General features: G+C 60.4%; 3 protein-coding genes across 15 annotated transcripts; 2 read left to right on the forward strand and 1 right to left on the reverse strand.

Moving 5' to 3' along the window:
- Positions 1 to 117: 117 nt before the first annotated feature.
- On the forward strand, positions 118 to 5,648 carry GLB1L (galactosidase beta 1 like). Of its 6 annotated transcripts, none has more exons than XM_074595774.1 (16): positions 118 to 349; positions 814 to 986; positions 1,332 to 1,482; positions 1,714 to 1,774; positions 2,031 to 2,125; positions 2,505 to 2,685; positions 2,776 to 2,834; positions 3,023 to 3,144; positions 3,302 to 3,342; positions 3,562 to 3,680; positions 3,821 to 3,895; positions 3,972 to 4,061; positions 4,209 to 4,322; positions 4,653 to 4,784; positions 5,120 to 5,335; positions 5,410 to 5,642. In XM_074595774.1, the coding sequence occupies exons 1-16, from the start codon at positions 236 to 238 to the stop codon at positions 5,626 to 5,628; spliced, it is 1,962 nt and encodes a 653-aa protein (XP_074451875.1). In that variant the 5' UTR covers positions 118 to 235; the 3' UTR covers positions 5,629 to 5,642. The 6 variants fall into 6 exon arrangements, with proteins under 6 accessions (XP_074451875.1, XP_074451876.1, XP_074451880.1 ...); XM_074595775.1 differs by having other exon boundaries at positions 4,026 to 4,061; positions 5,410 to 5,635; XM_074595776.1 differs by having other exon boundaries at positions 223 to 349; positions 5,120 to 5,324; positions 5,410 to 5,648.
- A 169-nt stretch (positions 5,649 to 5,817) lies between these two features.
- On the reverse strand, positions 5,818 to 13,244 carry ANKZF1 (ankyrin repeat and zinc finger peptidyl tRNA hydrolase 1). 8 transcript variants are annotated; one of them, XM_074594691.1, is made up of 16 exons: positions 13,177 to 13,244; positions 12,661 to 12,792; positions 12,269 to 12,378; positions 11,775 to 11,877; positions 11,191 to 11,375; positions 10,813 to 10,928; positions 10,325 to 10,478; positions 9,877 to 10,099; positions 9,607 to 9,708; positions 9,236 to 9,379; positions 9,022 to 9,138; positions 8,302 to 8,581; positions 7,470 to 7,581; positions 7,179 to 7,346; positions 6,990 to 7,060; positions 5,818 to 6,453 (listed from the first exon to the last, which is right to left on the reverse strand). In XM_074594691.1, the coding sequence occupies exons 2-16, from the start codon at positions 12,785 to 12,787 to the stop codon at positions 6,333 to 6,335; spliced, it is 2,133 nt and encodes a 710-aa protein (XP_074450792.1). In that variant the 5' UTR covers positions 12,788 to 12,792; positions 13,177 to 13,244; the 3' UTR covers positions 5,818 to 6,332. The 8 variants fall into 8 exon arrangements, with proteins under 8 accessions (XP_074450792.1, XP_074450794.1, XP_074450793.1 ...); XM_074594693.1 differs by having other exon boundaries at positions 12,661 to 12,727; positions 13,177 to 13,221; XM_074594692.1 differs by having other exon boundaries at positions 13,072 to 13,184.
- Positions 13,245 to 13,347: 103 nt separating this feature from the next.
- On the forward strand, positions 13,348 to 23,917 carry ATG9A (autophagy related 9A). The gene is made up of 14 exons (XM_074594689.1): positions 13,348 to 13,527; positions 13,870 to 13,913; positions 15,251 to 15,315; positions 15,602 to 15,763; positions 15,867 to 16,008; positions 16,961 to 17,709; positions 18,073 to 18,226; positions 18,450 to 18,629; positions 19,512 to 19,757; positions 20,051 to 20,271; positions 20,680 to 20,797; positions 20,991 to 21,213; positions 21,357 to 21,499; positions 21,584 to 23,917. The coding sequence occupies exons 1-14, from the start codon at positions 13,425 to 13,427 to the stop codon at positions 21,587 to 21,589; spliced, it is 2,556 nt and encodes an 851-aa protein (XP_074450790.1). The 5' UTR covers positions 13,348 to 13,424; the 3' UTR covers positions 21,590 to 23,917.
- Positions 23,918 to 24,156: the final 239 nt, after the last annotated feature.

Here is a 24,156-nt window from a genome sequence, read left to right on the forward strand (position 1 = left end):
TCGTCCGTTCACGTGTGTCACCCACCACCCCGGGTGGTGTGTCCGCTGGCTGGAGCTGGTTTGGGCGATGCTGTGTTGGGTCCATCCTGTGCTGGGTGGGCTTTGAGGCTACTGATGCACAGGGGGCCAGAGCCACCCACTCCCTATCCCACACTCCCCCCGCCTCCAGCTGTTCCAGCTGCCTGCACTTAGGACCTGGAGGAAGTGCCTGGCGCTGGTGGGGAAGGATCATGTGATGGTGGCGTCCACGTCTCCCTTCATCCCCCATCCCGGGCCTGCCGAGCGCCCAGCGAGGATGGGGCTGCGGGCTCTGGCCCTGCTGCTGGCGGCGGGGCTCCTGCACATGCAGGTTAGCAAACACGGGGGGAAAGTCTGGGGGAAGCGCGCGGTGCTGAGCTGCCAAGGATCTGGTGGGACGGCCCCGAGGTCTGCCTTGCTTTCCTCCCCCGTGTCCCTGCTCTTCCTGCCATGGCTCCCTTCTGCCACAGCCCACGTCCCGCCCCAATGTCCCGCTTGCGCTCCCAGCTCCCTGCCTGCCCTCCCAGCACCCGTCCCCACAGCAGTGCCCGTCCCCCAAAATGCCACCAGCTCAACGACAGGGTGTTTGATCAGTGTTGGGGGGGGCGTCAGATGATACAAATGGCTGCCCTGCTTGTCCCTCCTGCTCTCCCGGGACAGTGTGGTACCTGCCTCGTCCTTGCACCCAGGATGGGGAGGGTTCCCCCCGAGCACCCAGCTCCCCAGGGAGCCTGTGAGGCGGTGGCTGGGCTTGGGGAGGGTCTGCAGCCCCCCAGCGCTGCCCCTCTCCCGCAGGCCTCCCCCCCGGCACGCTCCTTCCAGCTGGATTACGAGGAGGACTGCTTCCGTAAGGATGGTGCCCCATTCCGCTACATCTCAGGCAGCATCCACTACGCCCGTGTCCCGCGCCCTGCCTGGAGGGACCGGCTCCTCAAGATGTACATGAGCGGGCTCAGCGCCCTGCAGGTGTAAGCCACGGGGGCAGCCCTGGTGGCACACAGCCCACAGCCACCACGATCCCTCGGGGTCTCTGGTGTCCCCCGGGTAGGGACAGAGGCAAGGGTGTTGTCAGATCACACAGGGGGTGTTGTCGGGTCACAAGAAGCAGGGACCAGCCCTTGCACTGGGCTGACTGGGACCCCCAGGAGGCCCCTGCCAGGCACAAGCATGAGCCTGGGCTAGTCCCAGTCGAACCCCAGTTGCCATCCTCAACCCAGGCCACAGGCCGCTTCCCAGGAGCAGAGGGAGCAGCGTCTGGGATGGTTCCCAGCCGTGCCGGGGTGACCCCATGCTGATCTCCCCTCTCACCCCAGCTACATCCCCTGGAACTACCACGAGCCGCTGCCGGGGGTGTATGACTTTGCTGGGGACCGGGATGTGGAAGCCTTCCTGGATCTGACAGCCGAGCTGGGGCTTCTGGTGATCCTGCGCCCGGGGCCCTACATCTGCGCGGAGTGGGAGATGGTGAGTCCCAGCCACCCCGTGGCCCGGCACGGAGGGGTGGTGGGTGGTTCGGGAAGGGCACAGTGAGGTTGGCACTTGTGGCTGGCACGCTGACCCTGGTGCCATGCCAGCCATGCCCATGCCACCATGGCACCGAGCATTGGCACCACGCTGGCCAGGTTTCGGCTGTGTGCCAGCCCGGGCTGCTGAATGCTGTCTCTTCCCCGCTTTCTGCTGTGTGTGTTTCTCCAGGGTGGCCTGCCCGCCTGGCTGCTGTGGAAACCAGACATCGTCCTGCGCTCCTCCGACCCTGGTGAGCCTCGGCATGGGGCTCTGGCCACCCTGTCCTTACAGCCTGGTGCCAGTCCTGGCATGCCGGTTTCCCTCCATGCACCTGCCAGTGCGTGGAAACCTGCGTGGTCTCTTCCATCCCCTTCTCCATCGTTTGGGAGCTCCTCATCATGCTCAGCACTGCCCCATCTCCTCCATCCTCCTCCTGGCAGGGCTGGCTGCGGGTGGGCTGGGGTGGACGCTGCAGCCAGGCTGAGCTGCCCCCTCTCTCCCCCCAGCCTACCTGGCAGCCGTGGACTCCTGGCTCCATGTCCTGCTACCCAAGATCAAGCCACGGCTGTACCAGAATGGGGGGAACATCATCAGCGTGCAGGTAGGGTGCTGTGGGACCCACCCCCCTGCCCTACTCTTGGTCATCTTTGGATGTGCCCCAGAAAGCCACCCGTAGCCCCTTCACCATCCGGCACAGCTCTTAGATAAATCCCTCCCCACCTCTGGACCTGGGTTTAAATCCAAGGGCTGGGATTCTGGGATACCTGCCACCACTCTGGTTGTGGTTTGAGGGACACTGGCAGAGCTGAGGGCCATAGTGGGGCTGGAAAGTCAGCCTTGGGGCGCACCTGGGGGCTGTCGCGACATGTAATGATGTTGGGAGGGAAGGGGGGAGCTGGGTGCTCGTCCCAGTGCACGGCGGGACCTGGCTGCGTCCCTGCCATGTGCACGCTGGGTGCCGGCCCCTGCCCTGCTCGCAGGTGGAGAACGAGTACGGGAGCTACTACGCCTGCGACTACGGCTACCTGCGGCACCTGCTGGGCTCCTTCCGGGCGCTGCTGGGGACCGAGGTGCTGCTCTTTACCACTGATGGCACGCGGGCGCAGGAGCTGCGTTGTGGCACGCTGCAGGGTCTCTACGCCACTGTCGACTTCGGGCCAGGTACCCCCATGGAGGAGGAGGCAGAAGGAGGGGGGGGCATGGGGGTCCCAGCACCATCCTCCTCCAACCTCCATCCCGCCACCTCCACAGGCTCCAACGTGACGGAGGCGTTTGGTGCTCAGCGCCAGGTGGAGCCGAAGGGGCCCCTGGTGAGCTTGGGATGGGCACCATGGAGGGGAATGACCCCTGATGGCTTTGGGGAGGCAGAGGGGCTGGGCGGGGGGGAGGCAAAGAGGAGTGCCAGGCTGCAGGTGAGCAGGGGGATGTGGCTGACAGAGGGGTGCCAGGAGCCCCAGCTCCACGCAGGTGGCACTCCGAGTGTCACTTTGTCCCCCAGGTGAACTCTGAGTACTACACAGGCTGGCTGGACTACTGGGGGGAGGCTCACGCCAGCACCAGCTCGGCACGGGTGGCCCGGGGGCTGGAGGACATGCTGCAGCTGGGAGCCAGCGTCAACATGCAAGTAGTCAGCTGTCAGGGGGCACAGCCTGGTGGGGGGGGCATGCCCTCCCATCTGCCAGCATTGGCGTGGGCATCGCCGCTCGCCTTCGTCCCAAGGTGAAGCCCCTGTGGGGTTTGTAGGAATGCTGATGGGGCTCTCTGGGGTGTCCCATAGGTACATGTTCCATGGGGGAACGAACTTCGCCTACTGGAGCGGTGAGTAGGGCCGTGTCCCGGGCAGGGAGGGGGGCACACTGTGGGGCTGGGGGGCTTTCCATGGCCATCGCCAAGGAGCCTGCTTCAGACTCCTGTTTGGACCCATGGGGTGGGCTGACACATACCCCAAGGGCCCCTGAACCCAAGCCTGGGACTGGGTTCCATGCCCCAGGCTCTGCCAGAGCCCTTTCCTCCAGCTTCCATCGCTTCCCCGGCCAGGTGCTGACTTCAAGGACCAGTACAAACCAGTGACCACCAGCTACGACTATGATGCCCCCCTCTCGGAGGCGGGAGACCCCACTGAGAAGCTGTTTGCCATCCGCACGATCATCAGCAAGGTGCTGAGCCTGGCAGGAGGAGGGGGACAGTACTGGGCACCACTGCTTGTGCCAGGGAAGAGGGGGACACAGAGGGACCTGGCAGGGCTGGGGACATCTCCCTGCTTGCGCTGGGGGGCAGCTGACAGTTTGCTGTTCAGTTCCAGCCCCTGCCAGTGGGTCCGATGCCACCCGCCACCCCCAAGTACGCCTACGGCAGAGTGGCCCTGCAGAAGGTGAGTGCCTGCCCTGGGGACAGTGCTGCCCTTGCCTGGTGCTGCCCAGCTGCCCTGTGCCCGTCCCTCTCTGCAGTATGCTGACCTCCTGGATGTCTTGGATGTGCTGTGCCTCTCCGGGCCCATCCAGAGCCAGTTCCCCCTCACCTTTGAGGCCATAAAGCAGGTGAGGGGCTGGGTGCATTGGGGGACACGGGGGGAGACACTCCTAGGCTTGTCTCCCCTGCCCTGGCTCTGGGGTGGAGGAGCAGAGCTCGTCACCAACCCCGTGTGTGCTGGTTCCCTTTCTGTGCCACTCCGCTGTGTCCCGCAGGCCCATGGCTTTGTGGTGTACCGCACACGGCTGCCCCGGGATGTCCTGGACCCAGCCACGCTAGGGGCTCCTCCCCACAGCGTCTGCGACCGTGGCTACGTGATGCTGCGGCAGGTGAGGCTGTGGGAGCACACCCATCCCCGGTCCAGCTCAGGAGGGCTGTGGGACCTCACCCGTCCCTGGTCCAGCTTGGGAGGGCTGTGGGACCTGGCGGCAGTGGGGCCATCCCACGCCAGGGACTTGGGGACAGCCAGGGTGCCAAGAGCCATGCTGAGCCCTTGTGGGGTAGCCCTCTGGCCTGAATTTGACCCTTCTGGGGGCAGAGGCAGCCCTGGGTGGCCTCTGGGGGGGCAGGTAGCAGGATGCTATGCTGGCAGGCTGCTGGCAGCGTTCCAGGCAGGGGGATCTGGGCACTGGGTGGCAGCACTGACCCTGTGGCTGCAGGAGTACCAGGGAACGCTGGAGCGGGATGGTCAGACAACGCTGCGTGTGACAGGCAGGGCAGGGGACACTCTGGATGTGCTCCTGGAGAACATGGGCAGGATCAGCTTTGGGGCCAACATCAGTGACTTCAAGGTGAGGGAAGAGGGCTCTGGAGGGGATGGCCTGGCCACCACATGGCCTAACACCCCCTCTCCTGCCACCCATGACAGACCCCAGCCATGGCAGGACCAACCCCAGAGTTTCTCCCCGGTTAATCTCACACCATCCCCTGGCAAGCCTGTCAGGACCAGGATAAGGCTGTGAGACTGTCACCCCTCTCTCCCACTTGCGCTGCCACAGCAGCCAGGGCAGTGCAGCCCCTCAGAGGGGATCCCACTGCTGCGAGGGGTATGTGCCCTGGGGAGGCCAAGCATCCTCCTGCCTGTGGCAGACCCTGCTGCCTCATATTCCCTCCTGCTCCATCTCAGGGCTTGCTGGGGAACCTCTCCTTGGACTCCAGTCCTCTCAGCAACTGGCTCATCTACCCCCTGGCCATAGACACTGCCATCCAGCAGGGCTGGCCCCACGCTGCCCTGCCAAAATCAAGCAGGGGGAGCAGAGCAGGGCCAGCCTTCTACACTGGGACCTTTGAGACCCCTGGCATCGCCTGGGACACCTTCGTGAAGTTCCCAGGTTGGAGCAAGGTAAAGCGGTGCATAGCTGGGAGAAGGGGTGAGGGTGGAGAGGCGCAGAGCTCAGACCTGTCTCCATCTTCCAGGGCCAGCTGTGGATAAACGGCTTCAACCTGGGCCGGTACTGGCCCCATCGCGGGCCCCAGCAGACCCTCTTTGTGCCTGGCTCAGTGCTGCACGTTGACCGTCCCAACAACATCACAGTGCTGGAGCTGGAGGGGGCACCCCCCGCCCCCTTGCTGCTCTTCCTCGACCGACCCCTTTTCAACAGGACCCTCATTGGCAGCACCATGGCCACAGAATAAACACAGGGCTGCCGAACACCAGCATCACTTCTCGCTGGGGCTGTGGAGGTGCATAGGGGGCTGGTGAAGCACAGGGGCTGCAGGGCCCCAGGAAAGGGGCACACATCCTGGCATGGACAGACAGAGCTCCTCCCCTCCTCTGGAGCCAGGCAAAGTCTGTGCTAAAGAGAAAGGGCCTCAGAACTGAGCTTGTTTTGCACGTTCCAGTGCTCATGCTGACACCCCCCAAGCCTAGGGCATCAAGGCACCTCTTTATTGACAACACAGACAGAGGAGGTAGTTGCTAAAATGATATGGCTGAAACACCGACGGTATCCAGGAGAGGAGAGGGCAAAGCACAGCCCAGAGGGTGCCCACAGACATGGCTGCAGGTAGCTCAGGGCTGGAGGGTCTGGATATGTCAGGATCTGTCCCACTGCCACAGGGAGCAACCTACGAGGTAGCCATAAGAAAAGCCAGCAGCAAGACGCCCCGAGCTGGTCCCTCACAATAGTACATAGGGATCTCACAGTTGTAATGTCCCCAGCGTCACCACCCAGAGTGACGTTCTTGCCCCAAGCCTTGCCAGAGTTGCCTCCAAGAATGACACGACCAGCTCGGTCCCTCCAAACAGCGCTGCTCCAGAGGCTCTCCCTCGCTGCACAGACAGTGCTCAGCCATGTCCCACCACATCGGTCCTTGGTAGGCGGCAGCAGTCCCCAGCATTATGTGTGGCTGGCCCGGGCCCGGCGATGGGTTTGCAGGCAGGCCGTGGAGCAGAAGGAGAAATCGAGGTAATGGAAAGGGATCCGGCCCAGCAGGGACTCTCCACAATGCCAGCAGCGGCTGCAGGAAAGAGCAGAGGTGGCCCTGAGTGAAGGGGACGCTTGCAAGAGGGTTAGAGGAGCAGAGTGTATTCACTGCCTAGGCTGTGACATGAGACAGCAGCAGCATGAGGGAGCTGGGGCTCACCCAGTAGCCTGGTCAGGACATGATCCCAGGAGCTGTTTGAGGCAGGCCAAAAATGGGGGAATTTGGCCCCACAGCGGGCTGTAGAACCCCTGCACAGATCAGCAGGGGCAGGGCTGGCTGCCCACAAACCTGTGGGGTGGCATAAGGAAGGGATGTGGGATGCAGGGTCAGGGGCACAGGAGTGGCTGGGGGATTGCCACAGATCTGGCTGCAAGTGGACCAAGTTGTCCTTTCCAAAATATTTCAGGGGTGGCAGGGGAAGTGAGAGAGAGAAAGCTTTTAGACAGGCACTGCTGGGAATTGAGTGGACAGGAATAGCTTTAGACTGGAAATGAGAACTGGAGCAAGAAGGGCAGGGAACAGCTGAGCAGGAGAATGCGTCTGCGGAGCTGTGCTGCCGGGGCTGTTACCTGATGTTGGCAAGAGTTGTGCCCGTGTCCTGCAGCTGCGCAGCCAATCTCCGCTCGGCAGCCAGGGCCCTCTGGGGAGCAGAGAGACAGCTCAGCTTCCCCCAGTCCCTGGGAGCTGCTGTGCCCAGAGTCCACCGCACCGGCACTGCCCCAGCCAGGCTGGATCCCCTTCCCCACGCGTGGCCTCACCTTCTCCCTGTCAGACAAGGCTGCGAATCGCTGCTTTTCTCCCTGCTCCCGCTCCCAGCGCCGCTGCTCCTCCCGCTTCGCCTGGTCCCGCTGCTTCCGCTGGGCTTTCTGTGCCCGCTTCTTCTCCAGCTTCTTGGCCTCCATCTCCTGCGTGAGGGGCCCTGGCACCTAGAGGCAGAGGGCAGTCAGCATCTCCCACTCAGCTACGGGCAACGGCACAAGTGGGCAAGAGGCGCTTTGCTCTGGGGTCCCCCAGCCCCCAGAAGGTGAGGGTGGAGGGCAGGCACCCACCTTGGCACGGCTGTAGTCATACTTGTCTGGATGGTCCACCATGAACTTGCGGAAGGCATTGCGGGTCAGTTTGTCAGCAGAGACACAGTAAGGCGTCCTCTCCTGCCCATCTCTGCAAGACAAGGCAGACCAGCTCACCCTGCCATCTTCCTACCTGTGTCCCACTGGGCTGTGAGCTCAGCAGCTCCCCAGAGATGTGCAACAGGTACTCCAGGCCAGGGTATTATATACAACTATTATATATTCCATCTCAAAATGAGGAAAAACTTCTTTACTTTGAGGGTGGCAGAGCACTGGAACAGGCTGCCCAGAGAGGTTGCAGAGTCTCCTTCTCTGGGGATATTCAAAACCCGCCTGGACGTGTTCCTGTCCAGCCTGCTCTAGGTGACCCTGCTCTGGCAGAGGGGTTGGAATAGATGATCTCCAAAGGTCCCTTCCAACCCCTACCATTCTGTGATTCTGTGTATTGCAGCCAAGGAGGGGAAAGCTGCTTATTGCTACATCAGAATCCCCCAAATCCTCCCCTTCTTGCATTTCAAATGCCCTGCAAAGCTTGGTCTCACCCCTACTCTCTAAACTGCCTATCAATAAACCTGGGAGCACTTGGGGGCAGTGCCCGCCTGCCGCTGTGCCAGACCAGGCAGGCAGAGAGAATGGGGGTTCAGCTCTTAGGCCTCCTGTAACAAACCCAGACGTCCTGGCTGGTAGAGACCAACCCCGGCTGTCCCAGGACAAGGCTGGCACCAGTCTCCCATGGCTGAGACAGGAGGGAGTTGTTGGGTTCCCATGGCAGGTCTGTGCTCATCAACCCCTGGGCGCCCTGTGGCCGTACCTGAGGGCAGGGTCCGCCCCTGCCTCCAGCAGCAGGGACACAGCCTCAGCCTTCCCTGCCCGGGCTGCCACATGAAGCAGGGTGCAGCCACGCTCATCCACGGGCTGGTTAAGCAGGGAGCGGGGCATATCCAGGGGCTGCTGTGCGCCCTCCTCCCCATCCTTGCCATCCCCCGGCAGGCCCCCGCTCTCTGGCACACCCAGGAGGTGCCGCAGCGTCCCCACGTCCCCCGTTTTGCAGGCGGTGAACAGGGCATCGCGGAGCTGGGTCTGAGGGTCTCCTATGAGGGAAGAACAGGAGGGGAGTCTGATGGCTCCCTTGGCAGAGCAGTGCTCTGGTGTGACTAGGAAACACAAACAGCGCAGCTAAAGCATCATCCTGCTAGCTGGATTTGGGCACTGCAGGATCTCCAGCATCTTCAGAGTATGTGACAACGTGCCACAGCATTGCTAGGCACTGCTGGCAGCAGCCGAGTGCTCTCCTGAGATAAGACCCGCTCCAATCCCCCCCAGCACACCTGGCTTAGCCAGGTGCTGCCTGCCCCATGGTCCAGAGCCACTGCTCCCAATACGCAGCTTACTCAAAGGCACGTGGCTGCACTACAGCCATCCCACACCCAGCTGCTCTGAGCACCTGCGTGACAACATGCTCTTCACCCCGCTGCAAAGCCACCAGCAAACGGGTAGGCATCCACCCAGCCCAGCTCCTGATGCCACTTACCTCCACCGCCCCAGGGAAGGGGCTCAGCCCCAGCCTCCCCCTCCAGCTCCGTCACCAGCTCCAGGCCAGGCTGCCCATACTGAGTACCATGGCATCCCATCTCTTCAGCACATGGCCCTGCACAGGGAGCATATGGTAGGAAGAGGGCCAGGGCCAGCCTGCAGCCCAGCCATGGCAGTTCCTTCCCCAATGCCTTCCTATACTGCCCCCTCACCTTTCTCCACCTTCTTGTCGCTCTTCTTCTTCCTTTTGCGGTTTCGCTTGGGCATCACTTCGAACTCCCGGAGGTCCAAAGTACTCAGTGTCACTTCCACAGTCTCTAGTTCCCCTGCAGGGCTTTCCTCCTCCTCCTCTGGGGCTGAGGGGGGTAATAAGACAGGGGCTGAGATCCCACACACAGCACAAATCAGCCGGGGCTCTCAGCCAAGCACACACTGCCCTTCTCCTGCCCAGCACGAGGCCACACCCTGCAGAACCCCACAGTGGTGCCAGGCCCTGTCACAGGGCTACAAATCTTGTCCTGTGCCATAACACCAGACCCCTCTACTTGCTCAGAGTCACATCTACCTCCGTGGCTCAACTCACCACTTGTGTCCTCCTGTGGGGGATCCACTTGTGCTTTCTGCTGCCTCTTCTGCCAGCCCTTCCGGGGGGACCCAGTGATATCCTCCAGTGGCGTGTCCTTCCCTGGGCAGCAAGGGTGCTCCTGTCATTGCCTGGGGACAGGGAACACCCCATGTCTCCAGGGATTGAGAGCTAGCACCTCCACCCCATAGGGCAGCATCCCCTAACGCAAAAGGGATCACATCACCGAACCTGCTCCGACTCACAGGCACTGGGGCTGGTCTGACTCACCATACACCTGCAGGCTGGCCAGCATGGTGTGGACTCGCAGCACCTCTCGCAGAGTGGCCCTGCGGGTGCTGAGGGGGATGTGGCAGACACGAGGATCACCCCGGGTGAGGGGTGGGTTCCTACCACCGAAGAGCAGTGCACGGTTGTGACGAGGAGCCCGGAGGAAGATGCGCTGAGCTTCATTCAGGTGCTGTGCCCAGGCTGCCAGCAGCTCCTGAATATCCTGGAGAGGAAGAGGAGGCACTATGGGGTCCTGAGCATGCTGCGTAGGCATAGGCAGCTCTGGAGCACGGACAGACCTGGGACAGAGCAGCCTCAACTGGGCCCTGACCCCCTTCCAGAGCTCACACCCCTCCCATGCCCTCCAGCAGCGGTGTGGTACCACCTCTGGGAGACAGCCACAACCACGTCTCCCTACTGAGAGCCCACAGCTGTGGTGTATCCTCACCTTGAGCAGCGCGGCCTCGTTGTAACGCCGCAGGGAGGCTCCGGCTGACCTGGGTGCCGAACCCGGGGTTTGGGCATCCCGTAGGCCCTGGGCTGTGCCCCGCCGGGCTCGCACCGTGTAGCGGTGGAAGGTCTTATGCTCCTGCACCTGGGGGCTGTGGAGAGGGGCAGGCATGAGCAACAGGGCCCCATGCATGGAGAGGAGGTGAGCTGATGCTCCTGGGACCCCAGAGGGCTTGTGGCTTGTCCCTGGGGCCCTAAAGGTTAATACTTCTCTTGCAGCGCAACTGGGTTTAGCCAATTCTCAAGTAAAGACTAGGTGCTGTAGGTGTCCAGGGTGTGGTAAGCACTGTGATGGAGGATTAGGGAGGCCATCCAACGCCTAGCCCAGAGGGGCAACCCCAGCTCTGTCCTCCTCTACTCACCCTCGGAAAACAGCTCTGGACCATGCCCAGAGGGGCAACCCCAGCTCTGTCCTCCTCTACTCACCCTCGGAAAACAGCTCCTGCGAAGTGCCCGCCGCCCATCATCAGCACAACCCAGCATGTGTTTGCACCGAGGCTCTGCAGCGATGCTGTCAGCTCCACTGGCTCCTCGATGCCACCCTGATACACAGACACCTTTGCTAGCACCCATGGGATCACCTTGTTACCTCTTGCTGTCCCCCAAAACAGAGACCAGCCCCTCTGCTGGTTTCTGGGAGCACCCCAGAGCCAAAAACCAGGCCACCAGCAAGCCTGGAACTCTGACCTGGCACCAGGGATGACCCTTCCCATCTTAGGATGCTGGGGATCATCAGCCAGATGTCCACACCCCAGTGCCATCCACCTTCTCTGGGGTCCCCCAATAAGCTGGGCTGTGACTTGCCTTCCCAATTCCCAGCACGCAGCGGTAGGCAGAGATGAGCTGACCCTTCGCATTGCGGAGCAGCACCTTGTGGGAACGGGGAACTTGGGGTGTCCCAGGGCTGTCACTGGCAGAAGGCAGCAACTCCGACTCACTGCTTGTATCTGAGCTCTCCGAATCAGACCCCGAGATGCTGGAAACATCACCTGCCAGGGAAAGAAAATGAAGTAGTGGAGCACGGCAAAGATTAACGAACAGCCTCCCCAAAAGTTTGCAGGTGACTCCAAGGGTTAGCCCACAACCCCAGAAACGTCCTGTCCGATACCTTATATATCACAAGGGGGCTGTGGGCTGGGGAGACAGAGGTTTGGGGCTCTGGACCCCTAGGTATGCCTAGGCAGAGGCTCAGGTAGAACACCCCTTTCTCTCCATAACAAGTCAGCAGGCCTCAGAAACAATGCTGCACCCCAGGCAGACCTCATAGGGGCAAACTAAAGGGTCCCTGAGCTCACAGAGATAGCCGGGGGCTTCATCCCTGCACAGAACAGTCCCAGCAAGGGCGCTGACAGCCTCTGGGCTCCACTGGGGGCAGCCCCGTTCCTCACCTGCACGGGTCTTCTCCTCAAACACTTCTACTGGCAGTGTCCGGTGCCCTAGGAGTCGCTGCTTCAGGTTGAAGCGGTGCCAGTCAAGACGGTAGTGCTCAGTCTGTGGGCAAAAGAGGTATAAGCCAGCAGGGTCTTGGTGGTCCATGGAAACCCCCACCACCAAAGGCCCTGTGGTGACAGACTCCGAGGGCTAAACCAATGCCGGGACCCTGCAGTAATCCTGACTGGAAGACCACGGTACGTTAATGAGTTAGCCACGTAACAGGTAACCTGAAAAGGAGCAGGCCTGTACTGCATGTACCGTTTACCTCCAGTAAATGACATTTTAAGCAATAATATACAGGGCCTGAGTGCCAGGTCCCAACAGGATGTGGGCAGCGGAGCTCCAGGAAGCAGCCAGTGCTTGGCTGCACTGCGCTGGGGCTGAGCCTCCACAGCAGGGCTGTGCCAGCTCCACTCCCACTTCACGCTGGCTGCTCAGCCCTGCTCACCTGCTCCTCCCGGCTGCCGAACACCTGCCCACAGGTCAAGCAGCACATCCGCTCCGGCACCTCGGAGACCCCGTGGACCTTCTCCTCACTGCTGGTGGCTGCAGGTTTCTCTGGAAGAAGAAGGAACGGCTGTGCACAGGCAGCTCCCCTTGCTGCGCCGCAAGGAGACGGGACTCCTGGGTCTCTTCTCAGCCACCCAAAGAGCTCTGTGGCTGTAGAAGGAGCTTGGGGTGACATCAAGCAAAGCCCATTCACCCTCCCACCAGGCAGCTCCTACAGCCAAGCCCCAGGGTGGCCACCCAAGCTGTATTGGGGACAGAGCTCCTTCGTCGCAGCTTGGGGCTGGCGGACATGAGCTTGGCCAAATAAACCCCCCACGGAGCCCCACGTACCGTGGCTCACGGGGGCTGGCTCGGTGGCCCACACATCTGCAGCAACTCCGGTGACAAGGGTCAGCCCCTGCAGGAAGACGGGGTCCTGGGCGGCCTCAAAAACCGACCTGCTCTCCGGGGCCGGCATGGCTCCTGCTCCCAACGGAGGGGACAGCGCCTGAGCGACGGGCCTGGCCGCGGGGGGCGGCGGGAACCACCCCCGGCTGACCGGAGAGACCCCTCCGCCCCTCACCGGAGTCCCTCTCCCCGCCTGCCCCGGGGGCCCCGCCCCAAGTGCTCACCCCTCTCCCCCCGCCCGAGCACTCCCTGCGGCCGGGACCCTCCCGCCGCCCCTGCCCCCTGGACACCACCACCGCTGCCCCCCACCCGCCGTTAATCCCCGGAAGCCGATACCCCCGTGATTCCCCTCACCCGCCCATGACTTCACCCCCACCGAAGCTGCTGCCGCTGCTCCCCCCCCGCCATGATTTCCCCCCCCCTCCCTCCGGTAACGGGAGCGCGCGCCCCCTCACTCACGCGCAGCCGCTGCCGCCCCGTCCCGGCCCGGAAGTGCCCCTCAGCTGCCACACGTCACATCCTCCCCTGACTACGGGCCGCCGCTAGGCTCAGTCCTCCCTCCCGCCCTCCCGCCTTCCCATTGGCCGTCCCCCCCTCCCGCCCCTTCACTGCCATTGGGCGGCGCGGCCGCCACTCGCGGGGCGGGGGCCGAGCGGGCCGGGGCCGGGCCCGGTGTCGGCGGCGGCGGCGCGGGGCCGGGCCCCGCCATGGCCCACTTCGAGACGCAGTACCAGCGCCTGGAGAGCTCCTCCACCGAGTCACCCCCCGGCGGCGGCGACCTGCTCGTCCACGTCCCCGAAGGCGCCAAATGTGAGCGGCGGTAGCGGGCACTGGGGGTTGAGGCCTTGCCCGGTCGTTGCTCCCCCGCCGCCGGGCAGCCTGAGCCTGAGGGGAGTCGGGTGGGGAAGCGTGAGGCGGCAGAGGCCTCGGGGACCGGTGGTGTCCGGGCTGCGGGGAGAGGGGGGCAGATCCAGGCTGGTGCAGGTGGTTGGGGTTGGGGGGAGCAGCCAGGGACCGAGGGGAGCCGGGGCTGTGGGGCCGGTTTGGGGCCTCGGGGGGCCCGGGCCCCCCGAAGCCCCAAACCGATCCCACAGCCGAGGTGGGGTTGTGCCTGTCGCGATCCCTCACTCTGCACTGCTTCTTCTTCTTCAGCTCCGTGGCATCACATCGAGAACCTTGACCTCTTCTTCTCTCGCATATCCTTTCGCAGGGCAGGATGTACCCCACCGTCTCCTGGGCTTTCAGTGCTAGTGGAAACACGGGGTTTGGTGTAACTCAGAGCTGGGGCAGCGTCTGCCCCTTCCCCTAGGACACCACACCGCTCCAGAGAGGCTGGGGGATGGCAGAACCCCTGTGCCTGTGGAGTGCCGTCACTCAAAACTGGGGACAGACAGGTTCTTTTAGGCGTCCTTGGCAGAGTGATGATGGTACTAAGTTGTGGTTATAATTAAAGCTTTATTTTCGTAACAGGAGTTTATTATTGACGTAGCATAGCATTTATAATCAGAGTAGCACAGGATTTCCGTAAGCAGAATCAGTGTAGTACAATTTTACAAGTAGCATAGTACATAATTTTATAGCATGACTTAGCTTATGGTTTCTAATTGCCTGGACTGTCAGCAGGTCCGGTCATATTTTAATACATGGGTTGCTGTATTAGTATAACCATCATAATCTAGACTCAAAAATCATATGAAAGAATACGAGTCACTCAATCCTCAGAGGAAACAGACAACACTGGGGGTGTCACTGGCTGCTGCGCAGCCCTGGGTCTCACTGTCCAGCAGCAGTTCTGGTCCAAGTTCCCACTTAGGACTTGTAACTCCTTGATTTTGTGGACAGTGCTCTGTGTGCTGTTACACTTCCCTGTTCTGTGACGGGGTCATTACTGCCATTGGGTTGGCTGGGTGCCTAGGACCTTCAAGGCTGGCATGGAAGGGAGTAATCAGCCTCGTGCCCAGGAATCTTGAGGCCAGTCAGGAGGGGAAGAAGAAATCTGTTTGGTTTGTCTACTTGGTTCACAGGACCTTCAGGGCCTGATAATGAGGGAAAGGGAAATAATAGGTGACCTGTTCGATCACAGAGAATGGCTGTTTGCCTTATAAAATGGCATTAGGTATGCTAACTACATTACCAGGCTTTGGGAGTAGGGGGTACCTGTCACAGGTGCTAGGGGTATTAAATGCATTTTTGCCTGTCTCTGTGTTGTCCCACTCTACCCTTGAGCAGCCTGAGGGCAGGCAGAGTTTCTGCTGTGTGCTGGGACAGAATCCCCCTTTGAGTGTTGGCTGTGGGGAGAAAGGAGCTTGGATGGAGCCAAGTCCTCTTATCCCAGCTGTGCTTTACCTGGGCAGAGTGTGTTTCCCTGCAGTGGGGAACCAGCTTGTTGATGAGTAGGGGTGGGAGAGGTTTTCCGTTGGTGGTGGAGGGAGACTTGGCTGGGGAGCCACAGATGCCAGTTGGACAGAAGCCTCTCCATCCTTCATCAGAGGGAAGGGGTCTCCAGACTGTTCTCCTTGACTGTAGCTTTCACGTCTATAACCTGCATCAGAAGAATGGCTTCACCTGCATGCTCATTGGAGAGATCTTTGAGCTCATGTAAGTGCAGGTTCCCTCTCTGTTGGGGCTGTGACAGCTGCTGGGGAACAGCCACAGGAATTCACTGAGCTCCTGTAGCTGGTTGGGCGGGAAAGCTCCCTTTGTAGATGTCCTGTCTCCCCTTTGTTAGGGTTTTCCATGCCCCAAACCTGCATTCCACTTTGAGGAACTGGTGCCCATGACACCATGGCTGTGGGAATGCATCTCCATGACACGTGACTCTGACTGCTTCATGTTTTGAGGGGCAGAAGGGTGATTCCCTCATGCCTGCTCCCTTTTTTCACAGGCAGTTCATCTTTGTGGTGGCATTTACCACCTTTCTTATCAGCTGTGTTGATTACGACATCCTCTTTGCCAACAAAGCAGTAAATCACAGCCAGCATCCCAGTGAGCCCATTAAGGTGACTCTGCCAGATGCCTTCCTGCCTCCAAATGTCTGCAGCGCAAGGTAGGGGCAGCGGAGGACATGATAGCCACTGCTCTTGCTTTCTCAGGTACTCAGGGTACCTGCCTGGGCTTGTCTCCCACTACTTGCCTCTTCTTGCTTGCAGAATCCAGGCAAACAGCTTCCTCATCTGCATCCTGGTGATAGCTGGGGTTTTCTGGATCCACCGACTTGTCAAATTTATCTACAACATTTGCTGCTACTGGGAGATTCACTCTTTCTACATCAATGCCCTCAAAATTCCCATGGTAAGTAGCTGGGCCAAGGGCCATGTGCGGGGACGCTAAGGGACGCAGAAGGCATTTATTGGGTGGTGAGAAGCGCCTTCACTGCTCTCTGGAGACAGCTTCTCTGAGAGCCTTGTACCAGAGCACTCTTCCCTCTGCTTCATAACTGCACAGGTTTCCATTCAGCCTCTTCTCCAGCAGCCAACTTATTCTGTGTTAACCCCTTTCTGCCCCGCCTGCTTCTCTGCCTGCTGGCACACACCTCTGCCATCTGCCATCCAATATGTTTATTCTTCAGTCATGGCCTTTTCTGTGATGCCTTTCAACAGAGAAGGCATAAACGAGGGTACCCTCATACCTCCTTGGGTTGTGGACAACGTCGTCTTCCGTTTTCACTTTGGGGGAAACTGAGGCACGGAGCTGCCTAGTTGGTGGAGACCACACTGGAGATCGGTGTGTCGAAGATGGGGTTTGAGGCTTGCACATATATCCTAGTCCAGAGTCCTTGCTCTGATGGACAACATCAAAAGGTGTGTGCATCCTTTGAGGAGACACCTTTCTTGAGAAAGGTGGGGTGAACCAAGAGGCTTGGTTTGTCCCCAGCTATTCCGCAGGCTCCCTCTGGGACACTGCTTAAGTCCCTTCCCCTGTTTGTATCACCCTGCTGAATTCAAATGGCAGCTCTGGGAGGACCCATGGGAGCCTGGAGATCTGTTTGTGCCTCCAAGGCAGCTGGTGTGTGACTGGGAAACAGTCATCTGCACTGATCTCAGGGTAAAGGGCACCGGGGCAAGGTATGGGCTTTGCTCGCTGCAGGCTGAAGTGGTGCAGGGAGGTGCCTTGTGTTCCTGCTGTTGCCTGTGCTTCATCAGCACCCTGAGGGGTGCGCTGGGTCCTGCTGTTGAGTGGGCTCAGCCCAGCTTCTGTCCCTGGACACACCCTGCCCCTAACCTTCCTGCTTCCCCCCTTCCAGTCCACCTTGCCCTACTACACCTGGCAGGAGGTACAGGCCCGCATCGTGCAGATCCAGAAGGAGCACCAGATCTGCATCCACAAGAAGGAGCTGACAGAGCTGGACATCTACCACCGCATCCTCCGCTTCAAGAACTACATGGTGGCCATGGTGAACAAGTCACTGTTGCCCATCCGCTTCCGCCTACCCCTGCTGGGAGACACCGTCTTCTACACACGTGGGCTCAAGTACAACTTTGAGCTCATCTTCTTCTGGGGGCCCGGCTCCCTCTTTGAGAATGAGTGGAGCTTGAAGGCTGAGTACAAGCGGGCTGGGAACCGCCTGGAGCTGGCTGAGAAGCTCAGCACTCGCATCCTCTTGATTGGCATTGCTAACTTCCTCCTCTGCCCCCTCATCCTCATCTGGCAGATCCTCTACGCCTTCTTCAGCTACACAGAGATCCTGAAGCGGGAGCCGGGCAGCCTGGGTGCCCGCTGCTGGTCTCTCTACGGCCGCTGTTACCTCCGTCACTTCAACGAGCTGGATCACGAACTGCACTCACGCCTCAGCAAGGGGTACAAGCCAGCTTCCAAGTACATGAACTGCTTTATCTCCCCGCTTCTCACCATCGTGGCCAAGAACGTGGCCTTCTTTGCTGGCTCCATCCTGGCTGTGCTCATCGCTCTCACCATCTATGATGAGGACGTGCTGGCGGTCGAGCACGTCCTGACCACAGTCACCCTGCTCGGGGTGGGCATCACGGTGTGCAGGTGAGGTGGGTCTGTGCTTCCCACGTGCACCTGGCAGCATTGTGGGGAGCTGTGGGGCTGACAACCATCCATGCAAACGTGCACTTTGGTTGCAAGCGGATGTGAATCTGCCCGAGGGAAGGGCATGGCTGGTGAGAGTCAAGGGCAGGCAGGAGAAGAGGGAGTAGTGATGATCTTGGGTGCAGCGGTTGTATGATATGAGGGATATGTATAGCTCCAGCAACACCCCAAGGCTGGGCTGGCAGGAAGGTTTGGGTTGGGCTGGAACGCTACAGGTGGAGCTGTGATACGGGCTGGTCACCAGATGACATCTCCCAGGAACTGAGGTGTGATGCTGTGATGTTTCCCTGTCCTGTCCTACAGGTCTTTCATCCCTGACCAGCACCTGGTGTTTTGCCCAGAGCAGCTGCTGCGAGTTATCCTGGCACATATACACTACATGCCTGACCACTGGCAGGGCAATGCCCACCGCTACGAAACCAGGGATGAGTTTGCCCAGCTCTTCCAGTACAAAGCGGTGAGCTTGGCTTGCAGAGGGCTGGGGTGGGGACTCACCCCCATACCTGCAGGAGTAAGAAGCTGCCACAGAGCTGAGCAGCTCCTGGACTGGCAGAGGAACAACTCAGCTTTCTCAGAGACACCCTGCCCCAGAAGATAGGCTGGAGCTAGGGGCTTGTTTGGGGATTGTGGGTTTTTTGACATTCTGAAGCTTGCACTGAGCCTATCATCTCTGTGCTCAGGTCTTCATCCTGGAGGAGCTCCTGAGTCCCATCATTACCCCCCTCATCCTCATCATCTGCCTGCGTCCAAAGTCCTTGGACATCGTTGACTTCTTCCGCAACTTCACTGTGGAGGTGGTGGGTGTGGGCGACACCTGCTCCTTTGCCCAGATGGATGTGCGCCAGCATGGCCACCCAGCGGTAGGTTCTGTGGGTAGTGAGAGAGTAGCCTGGGCTCCCAACCAGTGTGTCTGGTCCTTTAGACGCAGGAGAGGCTGTAACTCTCTGATCATGGCAGCCCACAGCCCAGCCACCTGCCTCTGCCTCTGTGGTGGGTGTCTGTGGTTGCCAACACAGGTCATCAGCCCCAGAAGGCTCTTGTGGCCCAGCTGTGATTAACCTATTATTTTGTGAACCAGGCTGTGTTATTTCTTTATTTGATACTCTTGCCTGTCTTCACAACCAAGAGTCCTGTGTTCTCAGGAGAGAGAAATGGGGATATTTGAGCATTTAGAAAGGGTGACCACTGAGAACTGACTTAAAGAAGCTGGGCTGCTTGTGCCCAGGAGACAGGCAGCCTCAGGCAGATGGGAAGCATTTTCCATTATGTAAAATCTAGTGCAGAGGGAAAGGAGATCCATCTATTTCCTGTGCCTGGGAATTTAGGTTGTCAGGAAAGACTCCCTAGTGACAGGGCCACGATCTAGGGAGAGGGTGGACTCACTGTGGCAGGAAGCGGTTAAGAACAGTCATTTGTTGGCTGTAGTCACTCCTGCTGTGAGCTGGAGAGTGCAAGATGAGGCTTTCAGCTTCGTATTTTGTGATGAGTCCCTGTCTCTCCAGTTCCTCTCCAGTGATGCATGTTCTGGGGTGGAGGTGGAACATGCTGTGCTTGCTGCTTCTTCCCCAGGCTGTGAGGGCTGAACTTGTGTGGGGCTTTTGGTGTAGCACCTGTCACGTATGGAACCATGGCCCAGCTTGTGCTGGGTGTTGCATGCTTTCCCCAGACTGATTGCAGGATTCCCAAGCCTTGTGGGGATGTAAAGCAGATCCTGTCCCTCATTACATGTCTGTGCTCCGCAGTGGATGTCAGCAGGAAAGACGGAGGCCTCCATTTACCAGCAGGCCGAGGACGGCAAGACCGAGCTGTCCCTCATGCACTTTGCCATCACCAACCCCAAGTGGCAGCCGCCCCGCGAGAGCACGGCCTTCATCGGCTTCCTGAAGGAGCGGGTGCACCGGGACAGCAGCGTGGCGCTGACTCAGCAGGCTGTGCTCCCCGAAAATGCGCTCTTCAGCTCCATCCAGTCCCTGCAGTCGGAGTCAGAGGTGCTGGGTGCTGGGGTGGATGTGAGGTGTTATTGGGGTTCTTGCAGGGTGCTGGCAAACTGATAATCTGGGCAATTTTGCCCTTGCCTGGGCTATATCTGGGGATGCAAATGTGATAGATCCGCACTAGTTGGGACTGCTGCTGGGTTTCTAGAGAAGGCAGCAGGCTGTCCTGGGACCCTGAGAAGTGAGAGAGGGGCTGAGAGAGCTGGAGTGCCTCAGTTCTTTGCCGCTGGTGGGGATCAGCCCTCCATCTGCACACGACAGTGATTCTCTCCCTTTCTACCCTACAGCCTCACAGCCTGATTGCCAATGTGATAGCGGGCTCCTCAGTACTGGGCTTCCACATGGGCCGGGATGGACAGGCCTCCCGCCATCTCTCTGAAGTGGCCTCAGCCCTGCGTTCCTTCTCCCCGCTCCAGTCTGCCCAGCAGCCTCCCAGCAGCTTCCAGACGGCAGGAAGGGATGGAGAGGGAGCCCAGCCTCGGGGAGCCAGTGCCATGACAGCCTCTGGGTAAGCTGCAGGCTGGAGAGGGGCGGCCGGACACCTTGCAAATTCCTTAAACCCTTGTCCAATTGCCATCCTGTTGTCCTAGGTGCACAGTGACATTTGTCTCTGCAGCCAGGGACAGCAAGGGACATGTTCATAAGCAGAGTTAGGCCCAGGTGCTTAGGCTAGCCCCAAAGGAAGTGTTGGGGTTCTGTTCTCCTGTAGGTGCCACAGTGGTGAGAAACCTGTGGTAGGGATGAGAAAATGCCATCATAGGACTAGTCACCATGTGCATCTGGGGAGGTGCTACAGAGGGCCTGCTCCTGCCCAGCCCAGGAGTGGATCTCCGCAAGCCTGACATTAGAGCGGAGAGGGGCTGGGTGGTGTGGGGGGTACCTGGGCAGCAAACACCACTTGTGTGTCCCATGGCAGTGCTGATGCGAGGACCGTGAGCTCGGGGAGCAGCGCCTGGGAGGGTCAACTACAGAGCATGATCCTGTCGGAGTATGCCTCCACCGAGATGAGTCTCCACGCACTCTACATGCATGAGGTGAGCAGCCCGGAGCTGGGCCAGCGAGAGGGGTGTGGGGCCAGGGCAGGCAGGACTGGGGTGCCCTGTCTGGAGTGACTGGGATACCAGTGTGAGAAAGCTGAGACCAGTCTGTGTACAGTGCTGGGGAGAGGGTGTGTTCAGGTATCTGGGTTCTCCCACACAGCTGACTCACTCATGTTTTGGCCTGCAGTTGCACAAGCAGCATGCCCAGCTGGAGCCCGAGCGGCACACTTGGCACCGGCGAGAGAGTGACGAGAGCGGGGAGAGCGCCCATGAGGAGCTGGATGCTCAGCGGGGTGCCCCCGTCCCTATCCCTCGCTCTGCCAGCTACCCCTTCTCCTCGCCGCGGCAGCCTGCTGAAGAGACGGCCACGCTGCAGACCGGCTTCCAGCGGCGATACGGTGGCATCACAGGTACAAGAGTCAGGGCAGATGTCCAAGCTCCAGGTCAAAGCCCCATAACTGATGCCCTGTGTGGACTGGCACGAGCTGCCTGCCGGCCCACAGAGACTGACAGTCCTCCAGGTAACTAATCTTCCTCCTTGCCTCTCCTGCAGACCCAGGCACAGTACACAGAGCCCCATCACACTTCTCCCGCCTCCCTCTGGGAGGCTGGGCTGAGGATGGGCAGTCAGCGAGACACCCAGAGCCTGTGCCGGAGGAGAGCTCAGAGGATGAGCTTCCACCGCAGATCCACAAGGTAGGGGTGAAGGCTGTGGCTGAGAGGGGAAACGTGTACTTAGGATGGTCCCAATAGGTGCCACATGCCCTCTCTGTCTTGCAGGTATAGCCTTGTATACTGGGGATCTCGTGGGGGTTGCAGTCTGGGAGCCGCCTGGGCAGCAGGATGTGGCGTCAGCCTGATTCTTCTCCCGTCCTGAGTGGATGGGATAGTCCTGGGCTCCATTTTATTGCCATCAATTGCCGAAGAGACAAAACTGCCAGGCCGGTGGCATTGCGGTGGCACCTTGTGTCCAGCCGTGTGTCAAGTCAACACCACTCTGACTCTTGTGGGGTGAATGCGTGTGTGAGTACATACATGTGTCTGTGTTCACATCTGTGTCGTCCATGTTGGAGGATCGCTGCAGAGCCTGCGAAAGCTACGTGACAGGACTAGCACTGGGGAGCTGTGGACTGGCTTGGAGGTGGCAGCAACAGCTGCTGTTCAAAGGGATGTGAGATGCCACCAGCTCCAGATGCCTGCCCGGAGCTGGGACCTGCTTCCAAAATGATGGCGGGACTTGTTGAGGGTTGTCTAGCTCAGCCTGTAGCACCACATCTGCCCTGCCTGTAGCCCCGGGGAGGTGCCCAGGACCATGTTTGCCCTCCCAGAGAGGACCAGTGCTGTGGCCCTCATCCCGGAGCAGGACAGCAGTGAGGCAATTGCCCACCTCTCTGCCCCAGCACCTTGCAGAGGGATGGGTCCCGGCTGCTGCTGGTGTGGGTAGGGGTGGGATCTAGAGCTGGTGGGAACAGCTCTGGATGGAATCTGGGGATGCTGCAGCTCTTCCCCAACTCTCGCGACAGCTGACCCATCCCCCTGCACACAAGGAAGGGTCGGTGGGGTGGAAGTCCTGGGTCCCTGACATCCCTCACGGCTGACGGCCTCCGTGCCGTGTCTGGGCTAGGGCAGCAGCATCCTCTCCCATGCACGGCACCCAGGGGATGCGGGTTGCTAGCGGGCCCTCCTGCAGTGCCAAAGAGACCCCGAGGTGGGGCAGCCCGGCATCTCCCAGGAGTGCTCGCAGCCCCCTCGGCGCCTACCCTCAAGGTCTTGTGCTCTGTGTATCAGTTCCCTTCCCCCAGGTGTGATAAAGGCCTTTTCCCCATGCCCAGGCTGTGGTGCATCAGGTCTGTCCTCCTGATGTGGCTGTTTCTGTGGTATCAGGCCTTCCCTCTTCCCCAGGCAAAGGCTTCGGTGCATCTGACACCTCACCTGGGGGGTCCCAGCTCCTCCTTCCCTTCTGAAACCATCCTTTTGCTTGCAACATGGCTTCGGCTGCTGTGGAAACCACATATCAAACAGTTGGCTTGTGCCTGGGGGGATGTGGGCAAGGAGGGGTGCCCTGAACCCAGAAGGGAGAGACAAACCCCAGCCCAGCCCTGGGGTGGTGGAGGTGGAGGAGATCAGGATCCTGGCTGTGCAGCCTGGCCTCAGACAAAGACCCTCCCACCATGGCTCTGGTTTCCCTCCTCTTCCGGTGGCAGCTTGTGAGGATCTGCATCCCCGCTAACCCCTGACAGGCTTTGCTTTCCCCCTCCCTCCTTCCTCTTGCCTCGGGGAGGGGATCCTTGCTTTTGCCATGCCCTCTGCGAGCACTGCAGGCCCTCCTCTGCTGTCCTGGGAGTCCATGGCCGCCTTTCCTCCCCTGCCAGGATTATCGCCCTCTGCCCTTTGAGCCTGGGCCGGCTGCTCCTGGGCTACCTGCCCCCGGGTGGCCAGGGCATGAGCAGGGCCAGGGTGCTCACCCAGGGGCAGGCTCTTTGGGGGTAGTAGGTTCCCTGCTATGACAGGGAGGGATGGAGCGGAACTGCGACTGCTCTGGGCTCTGTAAGAGACAAAACGGCACATGTTAATGGGGCTCAGCTCAGCTCTTCACTGTTGGGGTCAGGACTGAGCCGGACAGCATGACCATGGGCCTGGGTGCTCCTGGGGTCCTTCCATGGACGACCAGCTCCAAGGACCTCGCAGCAGCTCCGTCTTGGGGCTGGCATGGCATGGTGAAGGTAAACTGAAAGCAAATTTCCCAGGAAGCCAAGCTCTCCAGTGGCATACTCTGCAGGGAGGTGATCCTCCCTGGGGCTGCAGGACGCTGACTCTGGGCTTCCCCGGGGAGCTGCTGCCGAAGGCTGGCGGTGCCCTGGGGCAGGCAGGGGAGAGTTCGTGCCTTTCCCTGGGCTGGCAGGAGGGGACAGGCCGGGCAGGAGCAGGCAGGAGCCCTTGCCGCATGTTGTGCTTGTGTCGTTGGTGTCCCATGTGCATGGCAAGCCACTCTTCCTCATCTCCCTTCCCCTGGACGTGTGGGCGCGGGGGGTCCCCGGGAAGCGCGGTCTCGCACCCCCCCGTGCCCTCGCTGTACAGCTGTACGGCTGTCTAATAAAGATGGGCTGTATCATCCCTGCCCGCCTCCGAGTCTCCCTTTGTCCCACTGCACCGTGAAGCCCACCCGGACCTGCCCACGGAGGGAGCCAGACCTGCCGGTGCCTGCCATGGCGGCAGGAGTTGCGAGGTGCCTGCCAGGCCGGGAGCTCCCCGCAGCTCGGTGCCGGGGGCCGCGGGGGGGTGGCAGGGGCTATATTTATCCCTGGGATGGCAGGGAACGTCCTGCCTGACCTCTGCCGCGGGCAGGGCCCTCG

This window comes from Larus michahellis, chromosome 7 (assembly GCF_964199755.1).
Source record: "Larus michahellis chromosome 7, bLarMic1.1, whole genome shotgun sequence".
Lineage (NCBI taxonomy): Eukaryota > Metazoa > Chordata > Aves > Charadriiformes > Laridae > Larus > Larus michahellis.

Excerpts from the sequence above, each read along its gene's own strand:
- GLB1L (XM_074595774.1), top strand. The coding sequence starts at position 236 with ATGGTGGCGTCCACGTCTCCCTTCATCCCCCATCCCGGGCCTGCCGAG. Across the intron at positions 3,145-3,301 it reads CTGGGAGCCAGCGTCAACAT|GTACATGTTCCATGGGGGAA; the intron begins GCAAGTAGTCAG and ends GGTGTCCCATAG. Across the intron at positions 5,336-5,409 it reads AGTTCCCAGGTTGGAGCAAG|GGCCAGCTGTGGATAAACGG; the intron begins GTAAAGCGGTGC and ends TCCATCTTCCAG.
- ATG9A (XM_074594689.1), top strand. The coding sequence starts at position 13,425 with ATGGCCCACTTCGAGACGCAGTACCAGCGCCTGGAGAGCTCCTCCACC. Across the intron at positions 15,316-15,601 it reads GGAGAGATCTTTGAGCTCAT|GCAGTTCATCTTTGTGGTGG; the intron begins GTAAGTGCAGGT and ends CTTTTTTCACAG. Across the intron at positions 19,758-20,050 it reads CCCTGCAGTCGGAGTCAGAG|CCTCACAGCCTGATTGCCAA; the intron begins GTGCTGGGTGCT and ends TCTACCCTACAG.
- ANKZF1 (XM_074594691.1), bottom strand. The coding sequence starts at position 12,787 with ATGCCGGCCCCGGAGAGCAGGTCGGTTTTTGAGGCCGCCCAGGACCCC. Across the intron at positions 9,139-9,235 it reads CGACAAGAAGGTGGAGAAAG|GGCCATGTGCTGAAGAGATG; the intron begins GTGAGGGGGCAG and ends CTCCCTGTGCAG. Across the intron at positions 7,061-7,178 it reads CCTTGTCTGACAGGGAGAAG|AGGGCCCTGGCTGCCGAGCG; the intron begins GTGAGGCCACGC and ends TCTGCTCCCCAG.